The sequence below is a fragment of the Galleria mellonella genome, unplaced genomic scaffold (genome assembly GCF_026898425.1).
Source record: "Galleria mellonella isolate WM207_F2 unplaced genomic scaffold, CSIRO_AGI_GalMel_v1 utg300, whole genome shotgun sequence".
Taxonomy (NCBI): Eukaryota; Metazoa; Arthropoda; class Insecta; order Lepidoptera; family Pyralidae; genus Galleria; species Galleria mellonella.
In genome coordinates, this window is record NW_026442068.1 from 2,923,572 (window position 1) to 2,949,883 (window position 26,312).

Below are 26,312 nucleotides of genomic sequence, written 5' to 3' on the forward strand. Positions count from 1 at the left end.
TATGTGGTCAAACTAAGAACTATCCGGTCATCGATTGCATATATCAACTCTAAAAGTCTGTCAATACCAATACTAACGCTCAAGTGTTGAGATTGAGAAAATCTCAATGTGTGACTTTTTTCTTAAAAATATAAATACTTTCCACAGTATAAAAAGTAACAATCAAACTAGTACTACTACTGCTATTACAAGCTTTTCTTTGTACAAAAGTCGATTGCTTGGGTACCTCTGTCTCATTCGTGTTTCAACCGTGAATCAGTTGTATTTGCATGGCTGTGTTTCGGTTTGAAGGGTGGGATATGGCGTGAATTTACTGGGTACAGAGGAATAACACCTGAGTCCTCAGGAATGGCAACGCAGGGGGGGGGTATCATGGGCGAAACAGTATACTCTGTTATGTCCATGCTACTGCTCATGTCTATAGACGACAGTTACCACTTTCCATCAGGTGGGCCGTTAGCTTGTTTGCCATTCTAAGTTGTATAAAAAAAAAGCTTGTTACTATTACGAATTAAATTGTCCTCTCAGTGCCGGCACTGATAACAACCGATGGTCCTATGAGATAATTACTACGAGTGTGACGTAGTGTGATAATTATCACTACTACACTACAACTACTACGCTCTCGTATAATTATCTCATCGGAAACTTCAGTTTTGTTCAGATTAATCCACAAGTATGCTACTAATGCTAATAGTTAGTTAAAATATTCCGTGTACAAATATTTAAGCAATCAGATAACATAACGTTACTTTGGTTCAAAATGATTAATAGAAACAATACGTCATAGATAAGATTGCTGTTATTATTCATTATACGATTGAAGCAAAAGCAAAAGTACTACAATCTAATCTGTAATCATTAGTATTAATTCAAACAGGCGAATCACTTGGCAATTCAAACATTATATTTAATATTTATTTATTTACATAAAACAATTTCAAATATAAATATGGCTGTATTAAGAGACACAGATTGTAAGTATATTATTTTTCTAATATACATTGATTATATTTTTTATGCAATTTAGAATGGCAAACAAGCTGATGGCCCACTTGATGGAAAGTGGTAACGGTCGCCTATAAACATGAGCAGTACCGTGGACATAACAGAGTATACTGTTTCGTTCGTAACACCCCTCATACGTTGCCATTCCTGAGGACTCAGGTGTTATTCCTCTGTACCCTGTAAACTCACTGTCATATCCCACCCTTCAAACCGAAACACAGCCATGCAAACACAACTGCTTCATGGTGGAAACACGAATGGGACAGAAGTGCCCAAGCAGACGACTTTTGTACAAAGTCTCCCTTTGGTATTAATAATAATATTTTCTTATTATGATATTTAGAAGTATATATAATTAACAATAACATTCATTTGTATCCTGTTTACAGTGGAAAATCCAATGAACTACGTGGGGGCCGTTGTATTTTTCTGCGGAATTTGCTGCATCATATTGCTGTTTAAATTCAAGGGATTTAAGGCGAGGATAAATTTTTCGGCACACGAGGATAATATCCCCACACCGGGCACTGGTATATACAGAACAAATAGAGAAGAATTCTTTGGTGAGTTTGTAATACAAAATACAGTAGAAAATGTAAAAAAAAAAATACAAATAGTAAATTGCATTCAGGTGACAAATTAATGAAAAAGTTGACTGCAGATATTTTACAGATCTTAGTATATATCTTTTCTTCACAGGATATGGAAGTTTACCAGAGCCACCTAAACGAGTAACACCATCAAAAGTAAATCCCCCTACAAGCAACGAAGCCACATCTTCGTTAAGGCCATCAAAAAGTACAAGCGACCTAATTGAATCGAAAAATTATTTAGCACAATTGAACAAAAGCATGTCTGAAGTGTCCTTAGATCCTAGAGGACCAAATTATAATATGGAATCTCGGAATCCAATTCCAAGTAGTTCAAAAACAGTAGAAAAACATGAAAAAGATGTCAAAAAACAAGATGCAAAGAAAAAAGAAAAAGATGCAAAGAAACAAGAAAAAGATGCAAAGAAACAAGAAAAAGATGCAAAGAAACAAGAAAAAGATGCAAAGAAACAAGAAAAAGATGCAAAGAAACATGAAAAGGAATTGAAGAAACAAGGAAAAGAAACGAAAAAACAAGAAAAGGAAAAGAAGAAAATTGAGAAACAACAACTAGCTGAACAGAAAACGCAAGAAGTAGCTCAAGCTAAACTAGAGCAAGAACAAAAGAAACAAGAGAAATTCAAGAAGGCAAAAAGTGAACAAGTGGCTCAAAATACAAAAGCTCATAAAAAAGTAAAAAGAACGCCCACTATTACAGACTCGCCTAAACCGAACATAGAAGTTAGAAGACCAACAATGCCGCCAATTACTAACACTGTAGAAAGTGATATACCACAGACTAGTGGCCCGCCGCCTTATTCCGAAGTACCTCAACCGATAGTCCTTAGAAATGATAGGGATAATACTGGGAATACAAGTTTCAGCAAACCAATAAGCAATACAACAAGCAGTTGGGATATGATATCACAGCATAGACAACAAATTGCTAGACCGTCAGTGAGTACCAGACCGAGTACGATTAACCGTAAACAAGTAGTGATGGATTTAAATTATAAAATTGAGAATAACGACGACGATTTAGACAATAGTGAAGCGTGACATCTAATTAATAAGTGTAAAGTCTTTAAGTTGTGTAAGAAAAATGCTTAACTGTGTATAACTGTGTGTGAACAATAAGTGCTAATAGAAAGTTGTATAATTGTATAAGATACAAAAATACTTTAAAAATCAAAGTGTTCTCGAGTTTTCCAAAGCATTCTAAATTTAAAATATTTTTTTCTGATTATGACATAATTATGTGGGACTATCATATATTATTTTCTATTTTAATGTAAGTGCACAAAATTTTTAATAATTTGGTATTTATTTTAATCTAATAAGAAATTTGATTAGATATGTAAGAAATAAAAATACAAGATTATCAGAACATAATTAAGGAAAATATTATATGATTAGATAGAACAACATAACAATTAAAGAATAACAAGAGCCCGCAGGTTCGCGTACGAGTATTAATAAATTCGTTTTGATGACAGTTTTACTTTATTATCAGGGAACCACTTCGTAACTTTATATCTTACGTATTAGACAGACAGATAAAATACTTAGTATTTATCCAGATTATAAACAAAATATACATATCATGGTTGACTCAGGTTTATTAAATTTTATTATACCTAAATGTTGGTCAAGGCAACATGGTAATGAATTTTCCTGTAAATAAACTTAAGTATCGTACGTACATTTTCAACCGACTCCATACAGACCAAATATTATTTTTTAAGTAGTAATAATTGTCTGACGTAAGAAAAAAACAGGCTGTATATCAGTATAATTCGAGTTCATATTGACTCGCAATGTTAACCGAACAACAATAAATAATGAATATAATTACTACATTGAATTTTATTAACATAAACACATAAATATAAAATTTTCATAACCTCTATATTTCGAAGCATACTTATGCCATTCTATATGTTCAATAAATTTAACTTCATTTAAATTAAATACTAGCTCTAAATTACTTATACGCAATAATGTTTACTGTTTTTGGAAAGTTGTTAGTATTTATCTACTTTTGCTACTGACAGCACAAAGATTTTTTTTATGATTTTAATCCTATTTGTGAGGGGAAAAGAATTATTAGTAATGAGATCTAACAGGTCAACTACTAGCAATATACCCTAACAGGTCGACCTCCACGCAGTTCCTCCTGGAAACCATCGTGATCTATTTTTGAGAAATTCATCACAACGGGCTAACTGACCTGGCCCTCTAGCCAAGTAGCAAGCGAATTCGTAGATAGAATCGACATCGCTTGCGAGTTTGTAAGATAAAATGAGATAGCAACGCCGGATGTCTCATTCCAACTTACAGACTCGGTAGCGACGTCGATTCCATCGACGAATTCGCTTGCCACTTATTTAGAGGGCCTGTTTTCATCCTCACCTATCACCCTCACTGGTGCCCCGCCCGCGTATAACGATAGCGCAGGCAGGGTTATCATTTCATTTTCATCCATAAAAAAATCTTACCTGTGAACCTTCGCTAGTGGAAATAGCACGCATATCTTTTGGTAAAGCTCGGTGAAGTGTTTGTACGACCGGTACAGCACAGAAGGGGTGGTTTGTCCTTGTCGGTAGATGCGGAGCGAGTAAACGTAATGCTTCTCAGGGTCGTATCGCTTCTCGAAACCGAGACACTCCACGCTCACTAGCCGGCCTTCTTGAGCCATTCTGTAGAAGAAAAATAATTATTAATAATGCAAAACAATAAAAAGAATATATTAAGTTGCAATAAATAAAATACAATTAATGCTTATTTTCTAAATTTTTGCGTGGATTCAGAGGAGGAGGTGTCCTACTTTCAGCGGTGAGCAAATAATGGATGATTGGAATAAGAGTCCTAACCCGCTAAAGAAGTAATTATAGAACTTATCAGTAAATATTTTTCTGGTAACACGATAGTGTAAGAAAGATTGAGACAGAAATGTCTGACTTGTTTTTTTTTTTTTTTGCACGCAGTAACAAAAACATGCATCTACCAAAAGATTAATTATTATATATTATTATTATATTATACTATTGAACATAGACCTCCCCCTACTAGGGAGTTTTGCCTGTAGTTGCCATACTTGGCAGACGGGTCGACGACCGCAGGCTTCAGTGATATTTTGAAAGGGATACCGCTTCCCGTGTTTGGACCAATAATTTCCCTTATCGCCTAGGTGTCATTAACTCAGGAAAGACATGCTCATAAACCTATATGACCTCATCATTCTAAGCGCCGAATTATCAACTACCCTAGTTTACAACTCAGGTAGTTGCGCCAGTGTAAAATTTATCATAGATACCTAACACTCTACTGTCTAATATGTCTTTGCGACAATTACTACCATGTGCCTAAATCATAGCAAAAACTCATTTTATATTGCATTTTTGATTACATTGTTGGTAATTACTCCATAATATTTTTTTTATACCACAAAAGTAGCAAACAAGCATACAAATTGACTGATAGTAAACAGTCACTGTAATCTATGCATGCCTGTGACACTAGGAGTGTCACATGAGCATTGAATTTTGAATATTTAATAAAAATATTTATATCTAAATTGTTCATAGACATAAATATTAAATCGTACATGAGTCTAGTATCGGCAATATTTCACGATTTTGATTAATGAAACCGTAGCAACTGGGAATGCCGAATAATCGCTAACCGATTAATTTTCTTATCAACAATTCGCGGCGTTTGTAATATATACTTATACATATCAAATATCACAGTTAAATTATCGAATTAATTTCCAATATAAATGAATGCGTTATCATTAGAACAGCCTTTGCCCCAGATTCATTTAGATATAGTAGTAATCAACCTATGTTCTATCTAGTTGATATATCGAACAAAATAATGTGAGAATGCGAAAAAAATATTTAAAAGATAAATTGCAACAATATCATAGAGTAGAAAATAATCAACTAACTTTATGGTAACGAATGACAAGACAAATTAAGTCTGTTAAATCCGTACTAATAAAAATAGATGGAATCTTGGACTTAAAACGGTAGAATTTTTATCATGCCTCCAATTAAACTGTTTATAATTACTCCTCTCCATCCAAAGGTTTCCTGGAAGAGATCGGTTTTACCGATAAGGTCGCCCATTGTTTTCTTACTGTGATTATTTCTTGTAATTATGTGTATCTATAATAAGTTTACTATTGGAATCTTTTGGAGGAAACAAAGAGAATCTATCTAAAAGCCTTGTCAGCTGCAATCATATTTTCATTTGAAATCGTCCCATGTTTATCTATGCTATCATTACAAAGAGAAAAAATTGGTTTATTTATAATGGGTAAACTCAAAATTATCTCAACCGATTTCAAAAATTCTTTCAGCTATAGTAAGCTATATTATCAGATTTAATAGTTTTATTAGTAAGCTATTTATTAGCGCTTTAACCGCTTAACCAATTTGAAATTTGGTATACAGAATAGAAAAGAATATAGGTTACTTTTAAGTTTTAAGTTTTTATTTTTTAAGTTTTTATTAATATTGTAACAGATCGTGTTTGAACTACAAAAATCTGTTAAGATAAATCTAAACATAGTGTTTATGAAATGTCACTTACGTGTAAGTCCGTGGCATGAACGACAGAAGTTCTGAGGAACTGCTACTTTGGTCGCCACTTGCCATCATTTGCGCCAAATTGTGCAAGAAGAAGTTTATCGGTGTAAATCTGCAACAAAACATAATTGAATGTGTTATTGTTAGAGTTTTAATACTGGCTGTTTACATCGATATTTTAAGAACATGTATTGTTTTTAAATTTGTTATGTGACAGTTAAAATATGTCTGTATTTTTTTCTGAATATATTATAAATATATAAAATTCAGAGAAAAAATACAGTATATCTGCAATTGTATGGAGATATTTTTAATGTTCCACGACTACATTGTGAAAGCGCTTGGTAATATAATAACATCTCCATATAATTGCATACATTTTGCTCTCCTATTATATAGTAACTAAATAGACTGATAGATAAATATGTAATTTATTTAAGGAATGTTGCGTTGGTTTGGTCATTTGGAGAGGATGGATGAAAAAAGAATTACGAAAGAGATTTATCGAGCAAGAATTAATGGAGATGTCGGTAGGGGCCGCCCTAGACGGACGTATGTTGACCAAGTAGGCGACGTGCTGAAGAAGGGCCAAATTAAAAGTACCCGTAACCGGCGAGCGTGTATGAAAAGATTGATGAATGTGGAAGAAGCGAAAGAGGTTTGTTTGAATCGAAGCATTTGGCGTTCCATTGTTTCTGCCTACCCTAATGGGACACAGGCGTGACAGATATGTATGTATGTATGTAATTTATTTGCATCACTTACAGCACACAAATAACACTAGCTATTGGTACATATTTAAAAAGAAATAAAACATATACAAAAAAAAGTACATAAAAGAGGTTACACAATGTCTCTAACTACGCAAAAAACTACGTTGTTTGTCAGCGATGAAATTCTATACTACTGGACTAATTTTAACTTTGGTAAACTTGAAAGATAGGACACTTTTTATTGCAAATTATTATAGTCGCTATACTTTTTTTATTATAAACCATTTGTTTATATTATATGTGAATTCAACAAGTCTAATAAATAACGGTGTCATCTAGTTTATCGACATAACGATTCAAATCTAGATTAGGTAAATATCCAATAGATGGCGCTTTGTTAAGAACCACAACAACTCACGGACAGGTCTGGTAGTAGTATATAAATAAAATCATTACAGTGTACTGACTTGCTCTTAAGCGAGGAGTTGATGAGCCTTGCGAAGGCGGCGGCAGCCTCGGCGTTGGTGGCGGCCGGCAGCAGCGCGCTGCGCACGTAGCCGACGGCCGCGCTCGTCACGCCCGACACGCCCGACATCGCCATCTGGGAGACAACACCAAGTCTTAGGAGAGATTTTGCCTCACTCTACGTATTCTACCGCCTGTAAAATGAATTGTGTTCAGAGGAATTGTTCAATATGATGCCCACAGCCACTTTCTACCATCGTACGGCTCGCCATCGACAGGGAGTTCATTCTCATGTCCTATAGCCTCAATGGTCACGTACTGCGCGGTTTTAGAGATGTTTCCTCCCACGAACACTCAGGTTGTGGAATGAGCTCTCTGCCGAGGTTTTTCCAAGAGACTACAGCATGGGGTTCTTCAAAAGGGGGTAAAGAGGTTTCTTCAGGGTCGGCAACGCACGCGTATACCTCTGATATTGCAGGTGTTCATAGACTACGGTAACCGCTTACCATCAGGTGGGCCGTATGCTTGTTTGCCTCAGTGATATAAAAAAAAAACCATCAGTCAGCAAAGGACTGATCACGTAATTCGAAATGTATCTTTATTATCATCAGCATTGCAAGAGGGAGACTTTGGATAAAATTCATTTGCATAACGTATAAATATAATGTTTTAGATATACTATAAATATATTATGCTGTATCTAAGGCATTAAGACAAAACAATAGTATGTACGCAATGAGGGTATTTACTGATATAACTAAATATTTCACATATCACGTACAGCTCTAAATTTTTCACTGAAAATAGATGACGCGCTTAAAAGTACTTTGTACAAAAGTCGATTGCTTGGGTACCTCTGTCCCATTCGTGTTTCAACCGTAAAGCAGTTGTGTTTGCATGGCTGTGTTTCGGTTTGAAGGGTGTGATATATGGCGTGAATTTACTGGGTACGGAAGAATAACACCTGAGTCCTCAGGAATGGCAACACATGGGGGGTATCATGGGCGAAACAATATACTCTGTTATGTCCATAATACTGCTCATGTCTATAAGCGACGGTTACCAATAGTGTATAAAAAAATAAAAAAAATATTCAAAATATAGAAAATAACTAAAAGCGCTGAATAAGTTGCTTGTTCACGTGAAGCATAGACGTACCAGAGCGAACAAATCCAGTATGTGGTCGTGGTGTGCGCGTACAATATTGAACGCCATGCAGCACAGTTCCACGAAGTGCTGGAAGCGCTGCGTGGGTCGCTCACCCCCATTGATCACGTACACCATGTCATGGGTAAGCACGAACGGGGCGCGGTCTCTGCGATTAACATTATGTAGCTGTTTATTTGGTTCAAGTTCAATTATTCAATAACTGTATGAATAAAAATTAAAAACAAGTTCTCAAATTTAAATTTACATGAATAAATATAACTTTAATTCTTCATATTTCATTTTTTACCTTTTAAAATTTCCAAACATCTGCGCATCGCCGAGGAACTTCCCAAAATCAATATGGAACAAATGTCCGGAGGTTTTTAACATTATATTGTCGTTGTGTCTATCGCAGATTCCTAGTAAATACGTAGCAACGCTGTATCCCGCGCATGATGCTAAAAAAACATAAATGCTTTAATTCTAATAATATTACAATTGTTTAAAATTACTAAGAAAAAGCGTTTTATTTAAAAAAATAAAGGTCATAAAATTGAGCCCTGTAGTACACCTATTTTATTCTATTACAAATAACAAACAATCTATTTGAAAAGACAATCTAAAAGCATTAATATCCTATTGATTTCTAGTTTTCTCTCAAGTATAATATCTTTTACTGGTATTTACACCAATTAAACACCCCAAAACTTTCAATATCTTTTAATATGATCTCTTCCTTTTACCACACATGATATGCTCATTAATACCACTCACGTATCGTTTGTAAATTTATTGCCAAATTATGACTATTCAATGTAAATAAAACAAAATTTATACAATGACTTACCTGTAAAATTATCACGAGCTCGTTGATATTCGAGCTCAGAAGGATTGTGTTTCGCGAGCCACTCGGCAATAGGTTTGTCTTTGAATGATCCAGTGAGGCCCCATTCAGTCTGAATAGCACGGAGGGTTTCCGCTTCCGTTACTATTTCTATCATACCTGTAATAAAAGGATAAAGTTACAACTTGTCTACACGTAGATACGAGAACAGATATAATTCAGTTATTTGTCATATATACACTTGTAATTTTAATGTTCACGTAATTAACATTTGTACGCAATAGAGTATTTAACTATTACAAAAATGTAAGTCAAACTGTTGTTAGCTTAACAGTAAACATTTTTTAAACATATTTAGCCAACACATTATTTTAAAATATGTATAGGAATATTTAAAGGAACCATAAATAAAATTAAAAATGTTTAATGTTTAACCATGTAATTAAAAACACACGGGATTGGTTGAATCTGGAGTGACGTTACTTGCTTGTTTACAGAAAATATCAGTTGATGATTTGTACCGCGCATTAGTGTTTTTTCTTAATTTTTACTAATATTCTTATCTATCAGGGATTAAAATAACAAATTATCTTTGAAAATTATATTAACTGCGATGGACAGCAACTATGTTAAAGATGATAATAGTAACCTTCCTGAAATAGAAACAATCATGGTCGGACTATTTTTCAAAAAGAACCATGACATTTACGCTATCAAATTAAAGAATGTGAAAGCAACACTAAGTATTATCGTAAACGCATTTAAGTTAAATTAAATGTGTACTAGTAAATACATGCATAAATATATTTGTAGTACATAAATGTACTTATTTACTAAATTATTATTTTGTAAACCAAAATCACAAAAACATACACTTCTGATATCTACATGCGAACATTAACAAATTTTTCTTAACCTTATTGTTCTTTAGTATAAACAAACATTTTAAAACATGTACATTATAGCACTACGCACCATTTATAAATTACCAGTTATCACTAAGTGTTAATATATATATAATAAGCTAATAACATATTATAATGCACAATTTGAGATGTTTTCATGAACCTCTCAAATACCCTATTCTATAAGCGGGGGGAAAAATCAAATAATTAAGTATTGGTGGCATCTACAGAAGAACCAAATTCTATATTACTTTTCAACTTAAAACATTAACATATATAACTAGAATTAAATTAGTCGTTAATAATTCTATTTATTCAATAATGACTGAAAATTAACAATTAGATAATTACATAGTTAAAATACCCTTCAATTACTCAATGTATAGGTGTTACAGTAAAAAAAAATATCTCACCCCTTTTGTTGCTTGTTGGCAGTGCTTGGAAAGTAACCATGCGCAGATCTAAACCAGCTTTGAGCCACAAACTGTCCATCACCTTGATCACTTGGAGTACTAACGAATCTTGCCGAAGGTCATCGCCTACCTAGCAAAATAATGAAAATAATTACACAACAGACCCAATGATAAAATTGATTATTATAAGTTTTTATATTGCAAATCTGATCACCTATAAGCAAGCGCTTATCTATAAAATGTTAAAAGTAAATTACATATTTTTTTCTTATATTTGCGACATTTGATTTAATATTGAAGGTACATCTAAAATCTATGATATATATATATTTTTTTTATTTAATTATCATACATAAATACATTAAAAAAATTGGATTTTTAGTACCACTTAAACCTCTTGGGCTTGTGTGTGATACTTTACATTCGGTTCTCAAATATCACTATTTACATTAATATTCTGCTGTTTTACCAAGGTTGGACAGTAAATAAGCTCTCAGTTTAAATTTTATGTTTTTGACAGTGATATTGTTTCGCAAGTCGGTAGGTAGAGAATTTATTAATCGCGGTATAAGGTAGGCGCTCGTTCGCTCGCCATAGTAATTTTTTGCTCGAGTAGTGACTAGCTTGTTTTGCGCGGCGGAGTGAGTATGTATAGCATGATTTATTTTTGTTTGAATTTCCTGTTTAAAGAAATGTACTTTTAAGAGGCAATATTTTACTTTATCATGAATAGGCAGGGTTCGACAATACTCAAATAATTCGGAGTCACTTGTGAGATTTGATTTGATTTGAGATGGGATAATTAATTTTAATATTCTAATGTAATATGATAAATCTAATTTAATATGATGATACAGCGAAATTTATTCGTTTTGAATATATTTAAAATGGTATTCTACCTTAAACATTGCTGGAATAATGGCTTCGTCGCTTCCGATGAAGTTTATTTTAAGAGGTAGAGTATTCGATGAAAAGTATGTACATGATCTGAAAAAAAATTGTTCTATTTAATGCTTTGTTGTCAGTCTTTGAATTTACAGAGTACAGAGGAATAACATCTGAGTCCTCAGGAATGGCAACGCATGGGGGGTATCATGGGCAAAACAGTACACTCTGTTATGTCCATGGTACTGCTCATGTCTATAGGCGACGGCTACCACTTTCCATCAGGTGGGCCGTCAGCTTGTTTGCCATTCTAAGTTGTATAAAAAAAAAGTTATTATACATGTCGAGGCGGATGAGGGTAAGTAGGAAATTGAATATGAATGACACATTTATAGGTTGGGAAGAGGGGATCATTACTAACAAGTACCAAAAACTTATATCTTTATATTCTATAGTGCATTACTGCAGCGGCCGGCAAGAGAGGCATTGATGGACGAACGTGTGAATGTGGGCCGAGGGGAACCCGAGGCACACATACGTGAGTCCATCAATGCCTAGTTGCGGCCAAGGCTTGTATACTACTTTTCTTAAATAATACGCGGAAATTATTCAAATTCACGTTATGTTTCATTAAAATTGTGCATTTTAGCATTGAATAGATGACCCAAAGCATTGTAGGCTTCACTTTCTTGGCGAGTTCGCCGAAATAAGCCAGAAAAATATTTTTGGATAAGGATTTCGATTTTCTTTCATTCTTCCATTGAACAAAATTTTCATAGATTTTCAAATATTTTTCTTTAGATTTTGGCGGCAACAAGTTTTCTACTACTGCTCTTGCTGCCTCTTGAATTTCAGGTGGCGTTAAAATAATTTCATTACACTCATTGTCTTCACTTGAACTCATTTTGTCAAATACAAAAGTATTTAAAACCAATGACGAAGTTGACGAACAACTAATAACAATAGTTTTTTACGCGCCAAAGTATTATTTTTTTTTCACTAAACAGCTTTCTATGTGCAAGCCAGTTCGAAATTTAAATTAAACCTTTGATAAGTTACCTCTTTGATCGCCATGTTGCGGAGTAGAAGATCGTTCCATTTTTAAATTACACGACAAATATGATTTTACATAGTAATTTATTTGGCCGCTAAACACGACAGATATGGATTTTCATACAACTATTGCCGGCCGCTGCTCGACCAGTACCGCAAGTTCGATTTATCTCGAAGAAGGTTGTCAAAATAATGCTCAAATTTCCAAGCATGTTTGAGAAATATATATTTATACTTGTTTGCCATTCTAAGTTGTATAAAAAAAAAATACGTTTTTAAGAGAAGGTACACACTTGACGTCGACGTCGTGTACGTGTGCGCCGAGCGCCAGCGGCAGCGCGGCCGGCTCAGCACGAAGCCGGGCGGCCAGGCGGCCCGCGCCGCCGCGCAGTGTAGCGCCCCGCTGGCCCTCCTTCGACATCTTCACCAGCATCGCCACCTCGCTCAGCATCTGTACCGTACACAACACACCACCGTTCACTTTTTACACTATTCTATTTTTTATTTATTCACTCTTAATTGCACCACTTTAAGAATAATACAAAACAACATATAAAGTACAAAAGACGGTACCTTAACGCTAAAGCAATCTCTTCCAAACAACCTTTATGTAGAGGAGAATAAGAGGCGGTAACTATTTGACGAAATATGTTCAAAAGAACATAATCATATGAATTGAATACTATACAAATACCTAAGTACTTATAATAGCATATATTACATAAATAAACATATAAAATACATAACATACATTTAGATATATATATATATATATATATATATTGTAACATTCATATATATAAATATATATAAATCATTTATTTTTTATTATATTTTATACTACTATGGTGACAAACAAACATACGACCATCCACATATGGCTGGAAGACTTATATTTTCTTACGTCTCCCATGCTATAAGATGAGAGAGATAAGAAAATATAATTCTTTCAAAAACGATATTATTAACCTAGCGTTAGCGGGGAGAAAGGGATTGTTAGCAATGGAGTTTGACAGCCCCATTGCTAGCGCAATATGCCTTATTAGATCGACCTCCACGTGGTTCCCCCTGGAAACTATCATGAACAATTCTTGTTGAATTTGTCACGATGGGCTAACTGACCTGCTTCATACTCACCTATCATCCTTCACTGGTGCCCCGCCGGTGTATACCGATAGCGCGGGTAGGGTTACCATTCCATTATCATCCATTAAAAAAACCTAGCGTTAGCTTTCAATGTTCTTAAATTTTTTTCTCACAATATTTTTTTCTCGTAAGTAGATTGTCCACTTTACATTACTTTTATACCCTTATTTATGTTTTGGATCTTGATGTATTTCAAAATATTTTATTTATAAATTCAATATAAAAAACAACATGTACACACCGTGACCAACGCCTGTTGCCGCTGCAGTGTGCGGGCGAGGTTTTCACCGCAAACAGCTAGTAAAGCGCGTAGTAGCAGCTGGTAGCGCCACGTGGCCGTCATACACGGTTCCACTTCTGGTGGCTCATCGCCATTCTCCTCTAAAGATATACCGAGGAACTCTTCCGTTGTTACCTAGTATTAGCAATATAAATTAACAATCTATTAATGACAAAATTTATTGACTAACTAGGTGTTGCCCGCGACTTCGTCCGCGTTTTCGTCGTTTTTCGTAAAATAAGTAGCCTATGTCCTTCCTCACGGTTCAGTGGTTTTGGTGTAACAGACACATTTCTCTTTACTGCTCTGCTTCTATTGATCGTAGCGTGATGAAAAGTATGCTATAACCTGCCCAGGAGTATGAAGAATAATTGTACCAAGTTTCGTTAAAATCCATCGAGTAGTTTTTGTTTCTATAAAGAACAAACAGACAGACAGACAGACAAAAATTTTACTGATTGCATTTTTGGCATTAGTAACGATCACTAATCACCCCCTCATAGTTATTTTGGAAATATATTTCATGTACAGAATTGACCTCTCTACAGATTTATTATAAGTATAGAAGAAGATAGATAGATAGAAGATTAGGCTTTTGTGCAATGTCTATATGATAAGTTTTACCTGAGGCAAATTAGGCAGTGAATGTACCAGCAACCAGAACAAGCGGTGCGCTACAGTGGGAGACGCCAATGCTCGAGACAGTAACAATTCTGCAAAAAACAAAAAACATTTTAACATATATATTTTGAACATACAATATTGTGTTCATTTGTAGTATAAATAAGTAAATAATATCTATAGATAAACATAAATTAGTTATTATATATATATATATATATATATATATATATATATATATATATATATATTATTTATTATTTGTAATGAGTACTAAAGATTTTTTTTTAAATGGATGATAATGGAAATCGGTATACACTGGCGGGGCACCAGTGAAGGATGATAGATGAGGATGAAGTAGAAGCCCATCGTGACGAATCAACAAGAATTGTTCACGATGGTTTCCAGGGGGAAACACACTTATAGTATATGAGGAGATGGGGCTGATTATTTGTAACAATCCCCCAGTACTAAAGATTTATACTCCCATATTTTATACATACATATATCTTATACCCTGTCAGGTCAACTTCCACACAGTTCCCCCTAGAAACCCTGGACCAACTGACCCAATCTTATCCTGACATATCATTAGGCATCAATCCTCATATATTGGGGAGGCAAGGATTGTTAGTAATGAGATGTAACAGGCCCTAACAGATAAAATGATTAGCAATATGCCCTAACAGATCAACCTCTACACGATTGATCCTGAAAAACATTGTGATTAATTTTTGATGAAATCATAATGGGTGAAATGACCTACTTCATCCTCACTTATCATCCCTCACTGGTTCTCTGCCAGCGTATACTGATAGCGTAGACGGGGTTACCATTCCATTTTCATATATTAAAAAAACCCCTCATAGGTTAGGGTGAGGAATACAAAGAGGATGGAAGAGAGTGTTAATATGTATAGAAGGCTATGGATGTGCGAGGGCGAGTGTTAGTGCGAGGGAAAAGGAGTGTGATTGAGAGTTTATGAAAGTGCATACCTGCGAGTGGGCTGCAGTCGTAGGTGTCATAACGTAACGCCTGCGCCAGCTGCGGCAGTACGCAACAGAGGTCATCGTCGGGCAGCCCGCTCACCAACAGCGCAGCCGCTGACCTCACCGCTGCGTCGGGGAAACTGTAAAAATCATCGGAAAAACATTTAAATAATAAATACACGCCGTGGATTGCAACTGTGGTGCAATAGACACATCATCCAAGGGAAAGATTAGTAAGAGGTTATTTCTTTTTTTTAATGAATTATAATGGTATGACAGGCCCGCCTGTGCTATCGGTTTACACTGGCGCGACACCAGTAAGGTATAATAGGTGATGATGAAGCAGGTCAGTTTGTCAATCGTGATGAAATCAACAAAAATTAATCACGACGGTTTCCAGAAGGAACCACATGGAAGTCGACCTGATAGGGTATATCGCTAGCAGTGGGATTACCATCTTACTAATACTAATCCCCCCCCCCACCGATAGTAAGAGGTGGTAGCAATCCTGTTGCTACCAGTATATATAATTACACACCATGGACTGTAGCTTTGGTACAATTGGTGGGAATACACCTTGGAAGGAAAGGAGATTGACTAAACGGGGATCATTTAGTCACAATGGACCAACTGACCTTTGCCCATTATTGCTCACTCGTATCCATGCCATCGCAAACTGTATTCGTAAGCCAGGTGAGGTTATCTTTCCATGTTCTTGCATTAATAAAATAGTATCTACTGGTCTACTTTTTCATTACACATCACCCCATGTAAAAAAAAATCCTGCAAGGTTTCAAGTACAGTCAGCACGAAAATTCAACAAAAAAATATTTAGATTTCCAAAACCAAAGGTTTCGAAGTCAGAAAGCAAAAACATAGGTTTTTCTCAGTCAGCTGTCACTATTTTAAATGCACATAAAAGAAAAAAAAAATGGTCACTTACTAAGGCAGTAGTAAATGCATAGCGTTTCTTGGCGATGGTTTCTGCCAGATGTGTAGTAACGCGACCAATTGCTCCCGATGCTCACCGTACCAGTTAGTGGCAGCTTGTAGCACCAAAGGCAGTGCACCCGCCAGCTCCACCAAGTACTGTCGCTTCTCCCATAGTATCTGTCATAATAATCATTATTATAAGAACAGTAAAGATAGATAGGGCAACAGTTTATATTGTAAAGAGAAGTTAGACAGTAAAGGTTTTTTTTTTTTTTAATGTATGTTAATGGATTGGTAACCAAGCCTGCGCTAACAGTTTATGCTGGCGGGGCACCAGTAAGGAATAATAGGTGAGGATGAAACTGTCAGTTTGCCCATCGTCATTAATTTTCTTGGAAGTGAGCATGATGGTTTCTAGGAGAAACCGCGTGGAAGGCTTTCTGACAGTTGGCTATAGACAGGCTACTAACACTTGTCACCATTCTACTATTACCATTCTATTAATTAGTTACCATTCTATTATTATCTTCAATTAAAAAAGAAGCTCCATTACTAACAATCTATATCCGATTTACTGCTGAAAATCCTAACACATGTGAGATATAAATTTATTTCCCATTACAATTCGTGTAAAAAAGAACCTTTAAGTAGATTACCTCTCTGCATTCAGTGGGCATTTTATTGTACGCCCCCTGTTCAATGAGGTGTAGCAACTGTGACTGCGTATGCTTGTCCAACGAGTCGAACTTCGGGAGATCTTCAGGTAACAATGTCTTCTCTTTGCCTTCCTCGCCGCTTGTCCACTTCACACCATTGTGATCGTATAACGGAATTTCTAAAAAGGTATAAATATTTATATAATAAGTAAGTAGTTTATATGTTGCTAAATCTAAGAGAAAATGCAAATTCCCATGTTGCGATACTATTAATTTATATATTCAAAAAACTACAAAATGTATTTAATATATACTAACAAATCAGTATGTATTAGATGAGAGTTGCTCTCTTTGAACTACATAAATAATTTTTCATAGAGTAATTAGTTATTAATATAAACATAGTATTTGGAATGAAGAACATTTTATCCCAATCGATCAAGAAATCTCGGGAATGTTGAAGAAATTATAGGCAATGCTAATGTGTATGTATATGAGTGAATATGTGTCAAATACAAAATCAACTATATTGAAATAGACTTATTTAAATGTAAAAATCAATTTTCTCTTTTAAGTTGTCATCTTTTATCATTCTAGAGCTGGGTTCGAAATATTGTTATCTGCTGAAAAGAACCCGCAAGAAACTCAACATTTACTAGCACACATGTCTGTATGCGTGCTGTGTGTACGTATATGTACATGGGTGCGTGCGTGCGCGTCTACAAGTATGTATTGTTTGCGCGTGTGTGCATGTGCGTGCGTTTATACGGTGTAGGTACCTATATTGATGAGCGGCGAGGAGGGCGGCGCGAGGGGTGCGGGGGGCGCGGGCCCGGTGCGGCGGTCGCAGCTGGCTGCCCATAGCGGCAGCACGTACGCGCCGGACGCCAACATACTGCAAGGGTAAATGATAGATATTTGATACACAACAACAAAATATATAAATAAATACAACCAGTATCCTTTTTACAAAATTAAATATTTTTAAATTGTTTCGGTAAAATTATTATTATTATAATCAGACTAGACTGTAGTCGAGTATCAATGGAACTTCAGGAAGATATTGATTGATTGTTTAAATCAAATACATAACCTGACTATAAGACAGTCTACTATTATCCAATAGCAGTGCAAATAAAAAATAGATGATTAAATGTGTTGATATAAAATAGGGCTCGTGGGTCTACGAATAGCCATTTCACATTTGCCTTATATTGGTGCAAATTATATTTAGATGGAAAAACATAAACACGGTGAGATTTCCACTCCTTTACCATATCCATGATGAAAGAAGACGCAAAGAGAATTAAAAAAATTTGGTCGCCTTTTGTTATATTAAAATAGACTATTAGACTCACCCATCATAGTCGAACATCTGTATGGCGGCCCACCCGAGTTCGACCTGCTCATACTGCACGTCTCCGTTCTCCTCGCCCTCTTGCACGACCTGCTGGCTGTTCTCATTACTCTGGTTCTGACTGTCGACCGCCCGCTGCGTGCGCCCGTACAATATCAAAACTAGCCGAGTCTCGCGCGGCAACGTGTTTATTGGTACGTCTTCTAAACTCAACCTATAGAGACAATGTATTATATTTGAAAATTTTATTTATGATTTTTTGTAATTTTTAAGCTTGTGTAATGGTGAATTTACACTTTATTTATTTATTTTGGTCTCAAGTTTTTCTGTTTCCATGTGTATGAATATTATAATTTTATGATATACTATGCGGAGTGAATTATATCGATAACCTTGAATAAGATATAGGATTTAACATAATACGTATTGGGGGGAAAGAGATTGTTAGTAACGGGGTCTAATTGATCCATTGCCAGCAATATATGATAGAGTATCAGGTCGACCTCCACGCGGTTCCCCCTGGAAACCATCGTGAACAATTCTTGTTGAATTCGTCACAATGGGCTAACTGATCTGCTTCATTCTCACCTATCATCTTTCACTGGCGCCCCGCCAGTGTATACTAATAGCGCGGATGGGTTTACCATTTCATTATCACCCATTAAAAAAAAAACTTAATGCGTATTTATATGATAGTAAGTATATTCATTATTACGATATAAATTCAGTTTGTTTTTTTTATTAGTTTTTTTTTTCGGCGCAGTAGCGGTACTGACCAGGTGTCGAATATGAGGCGCGGGTAGAAGCCGGCGCCGTCGAGGCGCGAGGCGTGCGTGAGGTGCGGCGCGTGCAGCGCGCGCGGCCCGTAGTGCAGCTGCGCGTGCACCTGGTACTCGTCGTGCGCCCAGCCCGCCGGCACGCCGTGCACCGCCTCGATGCAGAACAGCGTCGCCTCGCCCACACGGTGCGACGGCATCGCTTCTGCAAACCGCACGCACATTGCTTTACGCTACATCCATACCGGCAAAAACGTGTTTTAGGTCATGGACCGTACCTACCCAGGACTATCTGATGTCCATCCCAGGATGCGAGTAGAACTTTTAACTGTGCCTAAATATATTGCTAAAAGTACATACATATATAAGCGCCTTTTTATGGGCTTATGAACTTATACTTACATATCTGTCACGCTTGTTTTCTTTTGTACTCCAGAAATAGTGAAAAGCCTAATATTTGGAATCAAAGATACCTCTTTTACTTCTTCCACATTCATCAGTGCTTCCAGACACGCTTGCTAGTTACTGGTACTTTTAATTTAGCCCTGCTTCAGCACGTCGCCTATTTGATCAGCATACGTCCGTATAGTATGGCCCTTACCGGCATTTCCATGCATTTGTTTTCGATAAATCTTTTTCGCAACTTTTTCATCCATTCTCTCCAAATGACCAAACCAACGCAATATTTATTTTTGATTTTTATCACTACGTGGTCTTATATACCTATTAACAATATATTTAAGAAAAGTAATCACTTTATATCTTAATTATATCATTTAAATCTAATACATTTTTACATTGTGTTTTAGCAGAGTAAAAAGCATACGCGTCAGCGAGCGCAATGATCAGCAGACGATCGTGCGCATACAGCGCTAAACAGTAGATAGATTACAATAATAATACAAACATACACATAATACAGACATACACAGTAAAAAAGATAAAAGAATAAAAAACGAAAAAGAAGCAAAGAAAAAACAAAGAGAACAACTCAGTTTATTGTTTTGCCCTCAAAAGAACAAAACACTGATATTGGCTAGTGAGCGTGTAGCGGCGTACGTACTGTGCGTGTCGGCGGGCTGGAAGGCGTGCGCGTCGGCGAGCGCGAAGTCGAGCAGGCGGCCGCGCGCGTACAGCGCCAGCAGCGCGCGCACGGCGTCGCGCACGCGCGCCGCCTGCCGCGCCGCCGCCTCGCGCGCCGTGCCCGCGCGCAGCGACACCGCGCAGTACGCGCCCGCCTCCGCCTGGATCTCCGGCGTCACCACGTGGCTGCTGCCCTGCGCGCGCGCACATCTCACCTACATTCCGTTTCTAATACCACGCTTCCGGGGGGAAAGGGATTGTTAACAATGGAGTTTGACAGACTATCATGGTTAATTCCTGATGAATTCAACATGATGCTTGGAATTCATCAGGAAAGGATGATAACCCTTCACTGGTACCCCGCCAGCGTATCCCGTTAGCGCAGGCGGGATTACCATTCCATTTTCAGCCATAAAAAAAAAATAGAATAGTTCCAAGTTGTTATTTTTAGAAACTTATTGTTTAATTGTACGATAGAACAATTGACCAAACTTTATCCTCGCCTATTATTCCTCACTGGCACTTCATCAGAGTTAACAAATAACACGGACGATGTTATTATTCTAATTTCAAACGTGGTAGCATCTTCATACAATATATATTTGTCTTATTACACATCCAGATATATAAAATAAGCAAGTTACATACCTGACAATAATCGATTATTGTTCAGCTCTAATACCTAATTTCTTTATATCTACATCAAACCTAAATTAATACCTTCGTCAGTGTAATTTTACACCTGACTTCTGTGACGGTACAAAATTTTTATTAGACAAATTAGCGAACTATCATCACAAGAAAAGGTTAATACTCCATGAAAATGTACAATCGCATAAATAACATAGTGCCTATGTGAAATAATAAGCACTCACCTTTCCAACGCACGCTTGAGCGAACGCGTTGAGCGTGTGAGTGATGTGTAACGTCTCCACGCCGCCTGCGAGTGCACATATCGCCTTCACGGCCTGGAACACCGCTTTCGGCGAACAACTGCCCTCCGCGCCGATCACGCCGATCGCTTTCGACAACTCGCCCTCTAATGTCTCTGCGTGGGTCAATAATAAAAATACATAAATATTAAGGACTATTAAGAATACTCAAATGCGTACAAAGTCCGATATCTGCATCGTCTGTCAATTTTCATTTATATTAAAAAATATTGATAACTATTTTTGAAAACTGACACAAAATTCAGATATCGATATGTATTAAGAGCAAGTATACAGCGTAATTTTTATAAATAAACTAGCGGCCGATACGTGCTTCGCCTACGTATAAAGTGAAATAATAAAAAAAAAAAAATGACCGCATGAATGACATAACAACATGCTTGTACAGTCAACACTGAAAAAAGTTTCAATATGACAACACAATCCCCAGTTTAAAAAAAAAAAGTTCGAATTTGACACAATAATCCCCATTATCAAAATGATCCGCCATTTACTGAATTCATTTGTTACAAAAAATGTGATAAATGAAGAACCGCTCGACCGATTTTGTGCAAACTTCACATAAACCATCTACTAAATAGTCCGAACAAAGCCTAAACATTTGATTTGGATAGGTGAGCCCGTTCTTGAGTTATAAAATTACAACAAAAGTGGCATTAATTTATATATATATATATATATATATATATATTAATTTATATATATATATATATATATATATATATATATATATATATATATATATTATTTAACATGGAACATTCGTATGTAAATAAAATCGGCTATAAAGTATGAGTGTAAGTTGACTTGTTATATGTTACATACATAAACTTAAGTTATATATAGACGAATGAAGCATAAAGCAAGAGAGATATAAATAATATTTACTCTACTCGCCTAAGAGTTCAGAAATTGTCGAATCGGGCATAATGGAATAATTTGTAGGTACTGTAAGTACAGACTTACCTAATAGTATAGAGAGGTTATCGAAAGTGAGCGAGGAGGCGAGAGTGTGCGCGGGCAGCAAATCGTCAAGCGTGAGGTGTGCGGCTCGCGCGTCGTCGTACTGCGTGCGCGCTAACTCGGTGTCGCTGCTCTCGTGCAGACACAGCCGCACGTCCTTTTCCAGCCGCACGCACTCGCGCACGTACTCATACTCGCTCAACGAGCTGCCTGCCGTCAGGTACTCCTTTGCGCCCCACACCTGCCAACCGTTTAAACGTCATGTCATCCGGCTCGAAGGACCATTAAAAGGGATTACATACAGAGAACGATTTATTACTTTAATTAATTGGATACGGTATTGTCACACTAATACTATCAGTCATTCAATTTTAACGTCGAAGGGTTGAAATATCAAAAGTTGATCTACGACTTTAATTTCGATTCAGATTTTCTATATGAATTTTATGTAGAAAAAAGTTAAAAGACAAAAATGAGACACTGAATAATATTTTCGAAAACATTTGAAATAGTCAGTGATTTGCTGTCAATGAACAACTAATTAATAGCAACAAAAGTAAATAATAAATATCATTAGGACAATAGAATTGACAGGGATTCAATAGTAGATTAATATAAGTCTTACCCGCAACATATATCCAGACATATCCTCATTTATATCCTCATCAAGAGAACACAATACTGTTAATATCACATGTTCTACAGTGGACTCAACTGAAAATAAATGTAACATTAGTATTTACAGACAAATAATTCCAATTCTTATTCCACACAGTTACATTTTATATTTATTTACCATCGGATGTAAAGGTGATTGGCTCATCTGAATGTGTGTGATGGACTAAAATCTTTATGCTAGTATTTGGAGGGTATTTTCCACCAGACCTCGCTGCAATCACATGTCCAGGATTCGTCACATCTTCATATATGAATTTTTCTGTAATGGAAAACATAACATTTAATTACATATAATGAATAGGTTTATTTTTTTATTTAAGGACTTAATCCCGCCTGATATGATAGATGGCTACTGCAGTCCACAATTACTTGCAACACGAAAGACAAGGGGTAGTGGATTACAATCCCCTCCCCTTATAATGGAACTAACAGTCTTGTTGCTAGGCATATACACTGCCAGGTCGATCTCCAAATATCTCTTCTGGAAACCATTCAAATTGATTCCTAGTGAATTTGTCACAAATGAATCGACAGAACAGACTTCATTCTCACCTATCACCTTTAACTGGTACCCTGCCAGACTATACGTTACTAAGATAATATTCCATTTTTATCCATTAAAAAAAAATTACAGCATTGTTAACAAACCTCATAAAATAAAGGTCACAGTATGATATTCACAAAGTGACAGCAGCTACTGATTTCACTGTCATATTCCACCCTTTACAAACAGCATAAAAATGACCAAGTTTCTTCAGGGGCGTAGCCCTTAGATTCTATCAGTAGTGCCATAGCTAGAACAAATTATTTTATTCTAGAGCTTAAAAAAAATTAAACAAACTTACTTCTAACATCGAGCACCATTCTTAAAAATGCTTTGTGTTCACTATTATAATTTCTAACTGTTGTTTTCTCTATGCAGTCATACAATTTGTTCTGCAATAAAAAAAATAACATTTAATAATATTCACAAATCTCATCAGATTTAACCGATTAACTTAAAAATATGTAAAACTCACAGTAGTAAGCCGTTTAGGTAGTGCAGGCATTGAAGGTATTGATTTTGGCGGTGGAGATGGAAGCTTATTGTTTTCTTTTTTATTAATAGTCGCGTATATAGGTGTATCCCGCATCTCTGTCTCGCCGTACAGTAGATCCAGGGGGTCGTACACACTGTTTGTGCCGTCATTCGCCTCTTCATATTCTATGAACAAGTATAAATAAACACATATTGTAACATAAAATGTATTAACAAAAGTAATGGAATAGTATTGATAAGTTAATAGTTTTTGAAGCTTGTTTGCCATTCTAAGTTGTATAAAAAAAAAAGTTAATTGTTTTTGAAGAGAAATCAAAACAAAAACGTTAAATACCAATGACATTATTTTGACTAATTTTTTTAAGATATATACAATTCTGTTATTTTCATTTTCATTAACTATTAATGAACCTTTAAAAAATTTTACTGTTTTTTTTTAATATATACTATACTCAATCACCAGATTTATAAGATAAGATGAAGTAATTAGAAATTAATATACTAAATTAATAGATATTTCAAAATTATATATTACAATCACAACTTCAAAATGCTCTCAAACAAAACAAAAAAAAAACAAATAATTTCAGCCATTAGCCACAACACAAAATTAACGAAAATAATGATTTTGTGAACAGTGGAATGATATTTTTAATGATTGTGCTTCTTGCAACAATATAATATACTGATAAATGCATCATTTATTCCGTGGCTACCAAACAACCCTGAATATTGTGGTGCAAATTGTATATCTCAAACCAACATTAAAAAGCAATAGTACTGTAAACAAATACCAATAATTTGCATTAAATTATCACTTTGTGACAAATCCAATATATTGTAGTTAAAAGCTGAATTACGATAAGCTGAATAGACTTAAAAAAAAAAATATTTGTACACCTATAATGTAATGAAATAAAATTCAATTTTCTAGAATATGTCATAGCTAATTTGTAAAATTCGTCATAACAAATTGACTGGTTGTATTTAAAAAAAAATCGTATTATGGCGAATTAACAATTAATCAAATTACCAATGCAATATGTTTTTTTTAATACAGTATGGTGGCCAAAATTTAGCTATATTATAAAATAATAACCGAATAAAAGGATTTTTTAAAGACCAATTAGTTTCAGAGCATCCAAAATCCTTCATGATAAGTACCTTTGAGCAGTAAGAATGACGTCAAGACCACTCATGACTGAGGGTAAACATAAAACAATCCAGTTATTATTTTAAAATTAAAGTATAATGTCTACATACGAATCGTTTAACAGTAATTTCATTGTTAAAAGTTAAACGATAATAAAAATTACATTTTGGTGTGAACTGTGTCCTTACAGTCTTGTGAATAAAAATGAGAAATGAACGTGAATCAAAAACGAGGGGTGTCAAACATCATACCTTAATCGGAACTATATAGCGAGTCCATATATTGTCAAATGTCTTATTCGAACTACCAAATAGAAGTTTCCATAGCAAAGGCTCTCACTTCTAAAGAGATAATGCGAATAGCACTTGGTAGTTAAAACGTAGGACAAGTTGCGATAATGAAATGAAACACAAACCACTCACCAGCGTTGCTTTGCTCAGTTAGTAGAGGATCAAACGCCTCAAGCACACTGACTCTTACGCTACCTGGGCCACTGTTCCTACCACCGAAGTCTATCAGGTTGGGCGACTTGGGTAGACTTCCCACTGTGTCGTTTGATTCGTTCTACAAAAAAAAAAAATATAGTATTACAGCCCTATCTCTAAGCCTAAACTGAAATAAATATACAAAAAGCTAAATAGATAAAGAAAAACAATAGATATTTCGTCAGTGATAGTTTAAGATCAAAAACAGTTGTCTATTAACAGAAAAAAGTTCTCATAGTAGGAATGTACTTGGTAATATTCTTTGCGTAAATTTACAATGACAATGCATATAGAATATACACAAAGCAAAAAAAAATTTTGCATATTAAAAAATTTATACCAAGTATGTTTACAAATATTGAAAAGCACAAAATATTATCCATATGTTAACCAGCCAAGCGTCACAAAATATCTGGGTTATGATATAGTTGCGCATTTCGAGCGATAACGCAATTAGTAAATTATTAAATACTAACTAATGTCCACTACTTTGTCCGCGTGGTATTTGTTATTCCCGTTTAGTATGTATCGATGTATGTACCCGCCTATTTATTATGTCTGGGAATACTGGACCAAAATT

General features: G+C 35.4%; 2 protein-coding genes across 2 annotated transcripts in view; one reads left to right on the forward strand and one right to left on the reverse strand.

Annotated features, from left to right (window-relative positions):
- Positions 1-26,312, reverse strand: part of LOC113523481 (phosphatidylinositol 4-phosphate 3-kinase C2 domain-containing subunit alpha) — a 39,386-nt gene that overhangs the window by 6,805 nt on the left and 6,269 nt on the right. Inside the window, exons 5-29 of the mRNA XM_052895573.1 lie at positions 25,670-25,811; positions 24,075-24,259; positions 23,901-23,991; positions 23,174-23,314; positions 23,003-23,091; positions 22,381-22,618; positions 21,337-21,509; positions 20,442-20,655; positions 19,379-19,583; positions 18,604-18,816; positions 18,025-18,140; positions 17,246-17,424; positions 16,600-16,766; positions 15,663-15,796; positions 14,671-14,759; positions 14,008-14,181; positions 12,914-13,071; positions 11,582-11,669; positions 10,683-10,812; positions 9,368-9,523; positions 8,828-8,978; positions 8,530-8,686; positions 7,374-7,507; positions 6,198-6,305; positions 4,097-4,297 (exon numbers count right to left, since the gene is read on the reverse strand). Coding sequence (XP_052751533.1) covers positions 4,097-4,297; positions 6,198-6,305; positions 7,374-7,507; positions 8,530-8,686; positions 8,828-8,978; positions 9,368-9,523; positions 10,683-10,812; positions 11,582-11,669; positions 12,914-13,071; positions 14,008-14,181; positions 14,671-14,759; positions 15,663-15,796; positions 16,600-16,766; positions 17,246-17,424; positions 18,025-18,140; positions 18,604-18,816; positions 19,379-19,583; positions 20,442-20,655; positions 21,337-21,509; positions 22,381-22,618; positions 23,003-23,091; positions 23,174-23,314; positions 23,901-23,991; positions 24,075-24,259; positions 25,670-25,811 — 3,833 coding nt within the window. The remainder of the gene's footprint in view (positions 1-4,096; positions 4,298-6,197; positions 6,306-7,373; positions 7,508-8,529; positions 8,687-8,827; positions 8,979-9,367; positions 9,524-10,682; positions 10,813-11,581; positions 11,670-12,913; positions 13,072-14,007; positions 14,182-14,670; positions 14,760-15,662; positions 15,797-16,599; positions 16,767-17,245; positions 17,425-18,024; positions 18,141-18,603; positions 18,817-19,378; positions 19,584-20,441; positions 20,656-21,336; positions 21,510-22,380; positions 22,619-23,002; positions 23,092-23,173; positions 23,315-23,900; positions 23,992-24,074; positions 24,260-25,669; positions 25,812-26,312) is intronic.
- On the forward strand, positions 841-3,455 carry LOC113523293 (transcription initiation factor TFIID subunit 3-like). The gene is made up of 3 exons (XM_026909187.3): positions 841-977; positions 1,398-1,571; positions 1,708-3,455. Exons 1-3 carry the CDS (start codon positions 953-955, stop codon positions 2,655-2,657), a joined length of 1,149 nt encoding a protein of 382 aa, XP_026764988.2. The 5' UTR covers positions 841-952; the 3' UTR covers positions 2,658-3,455.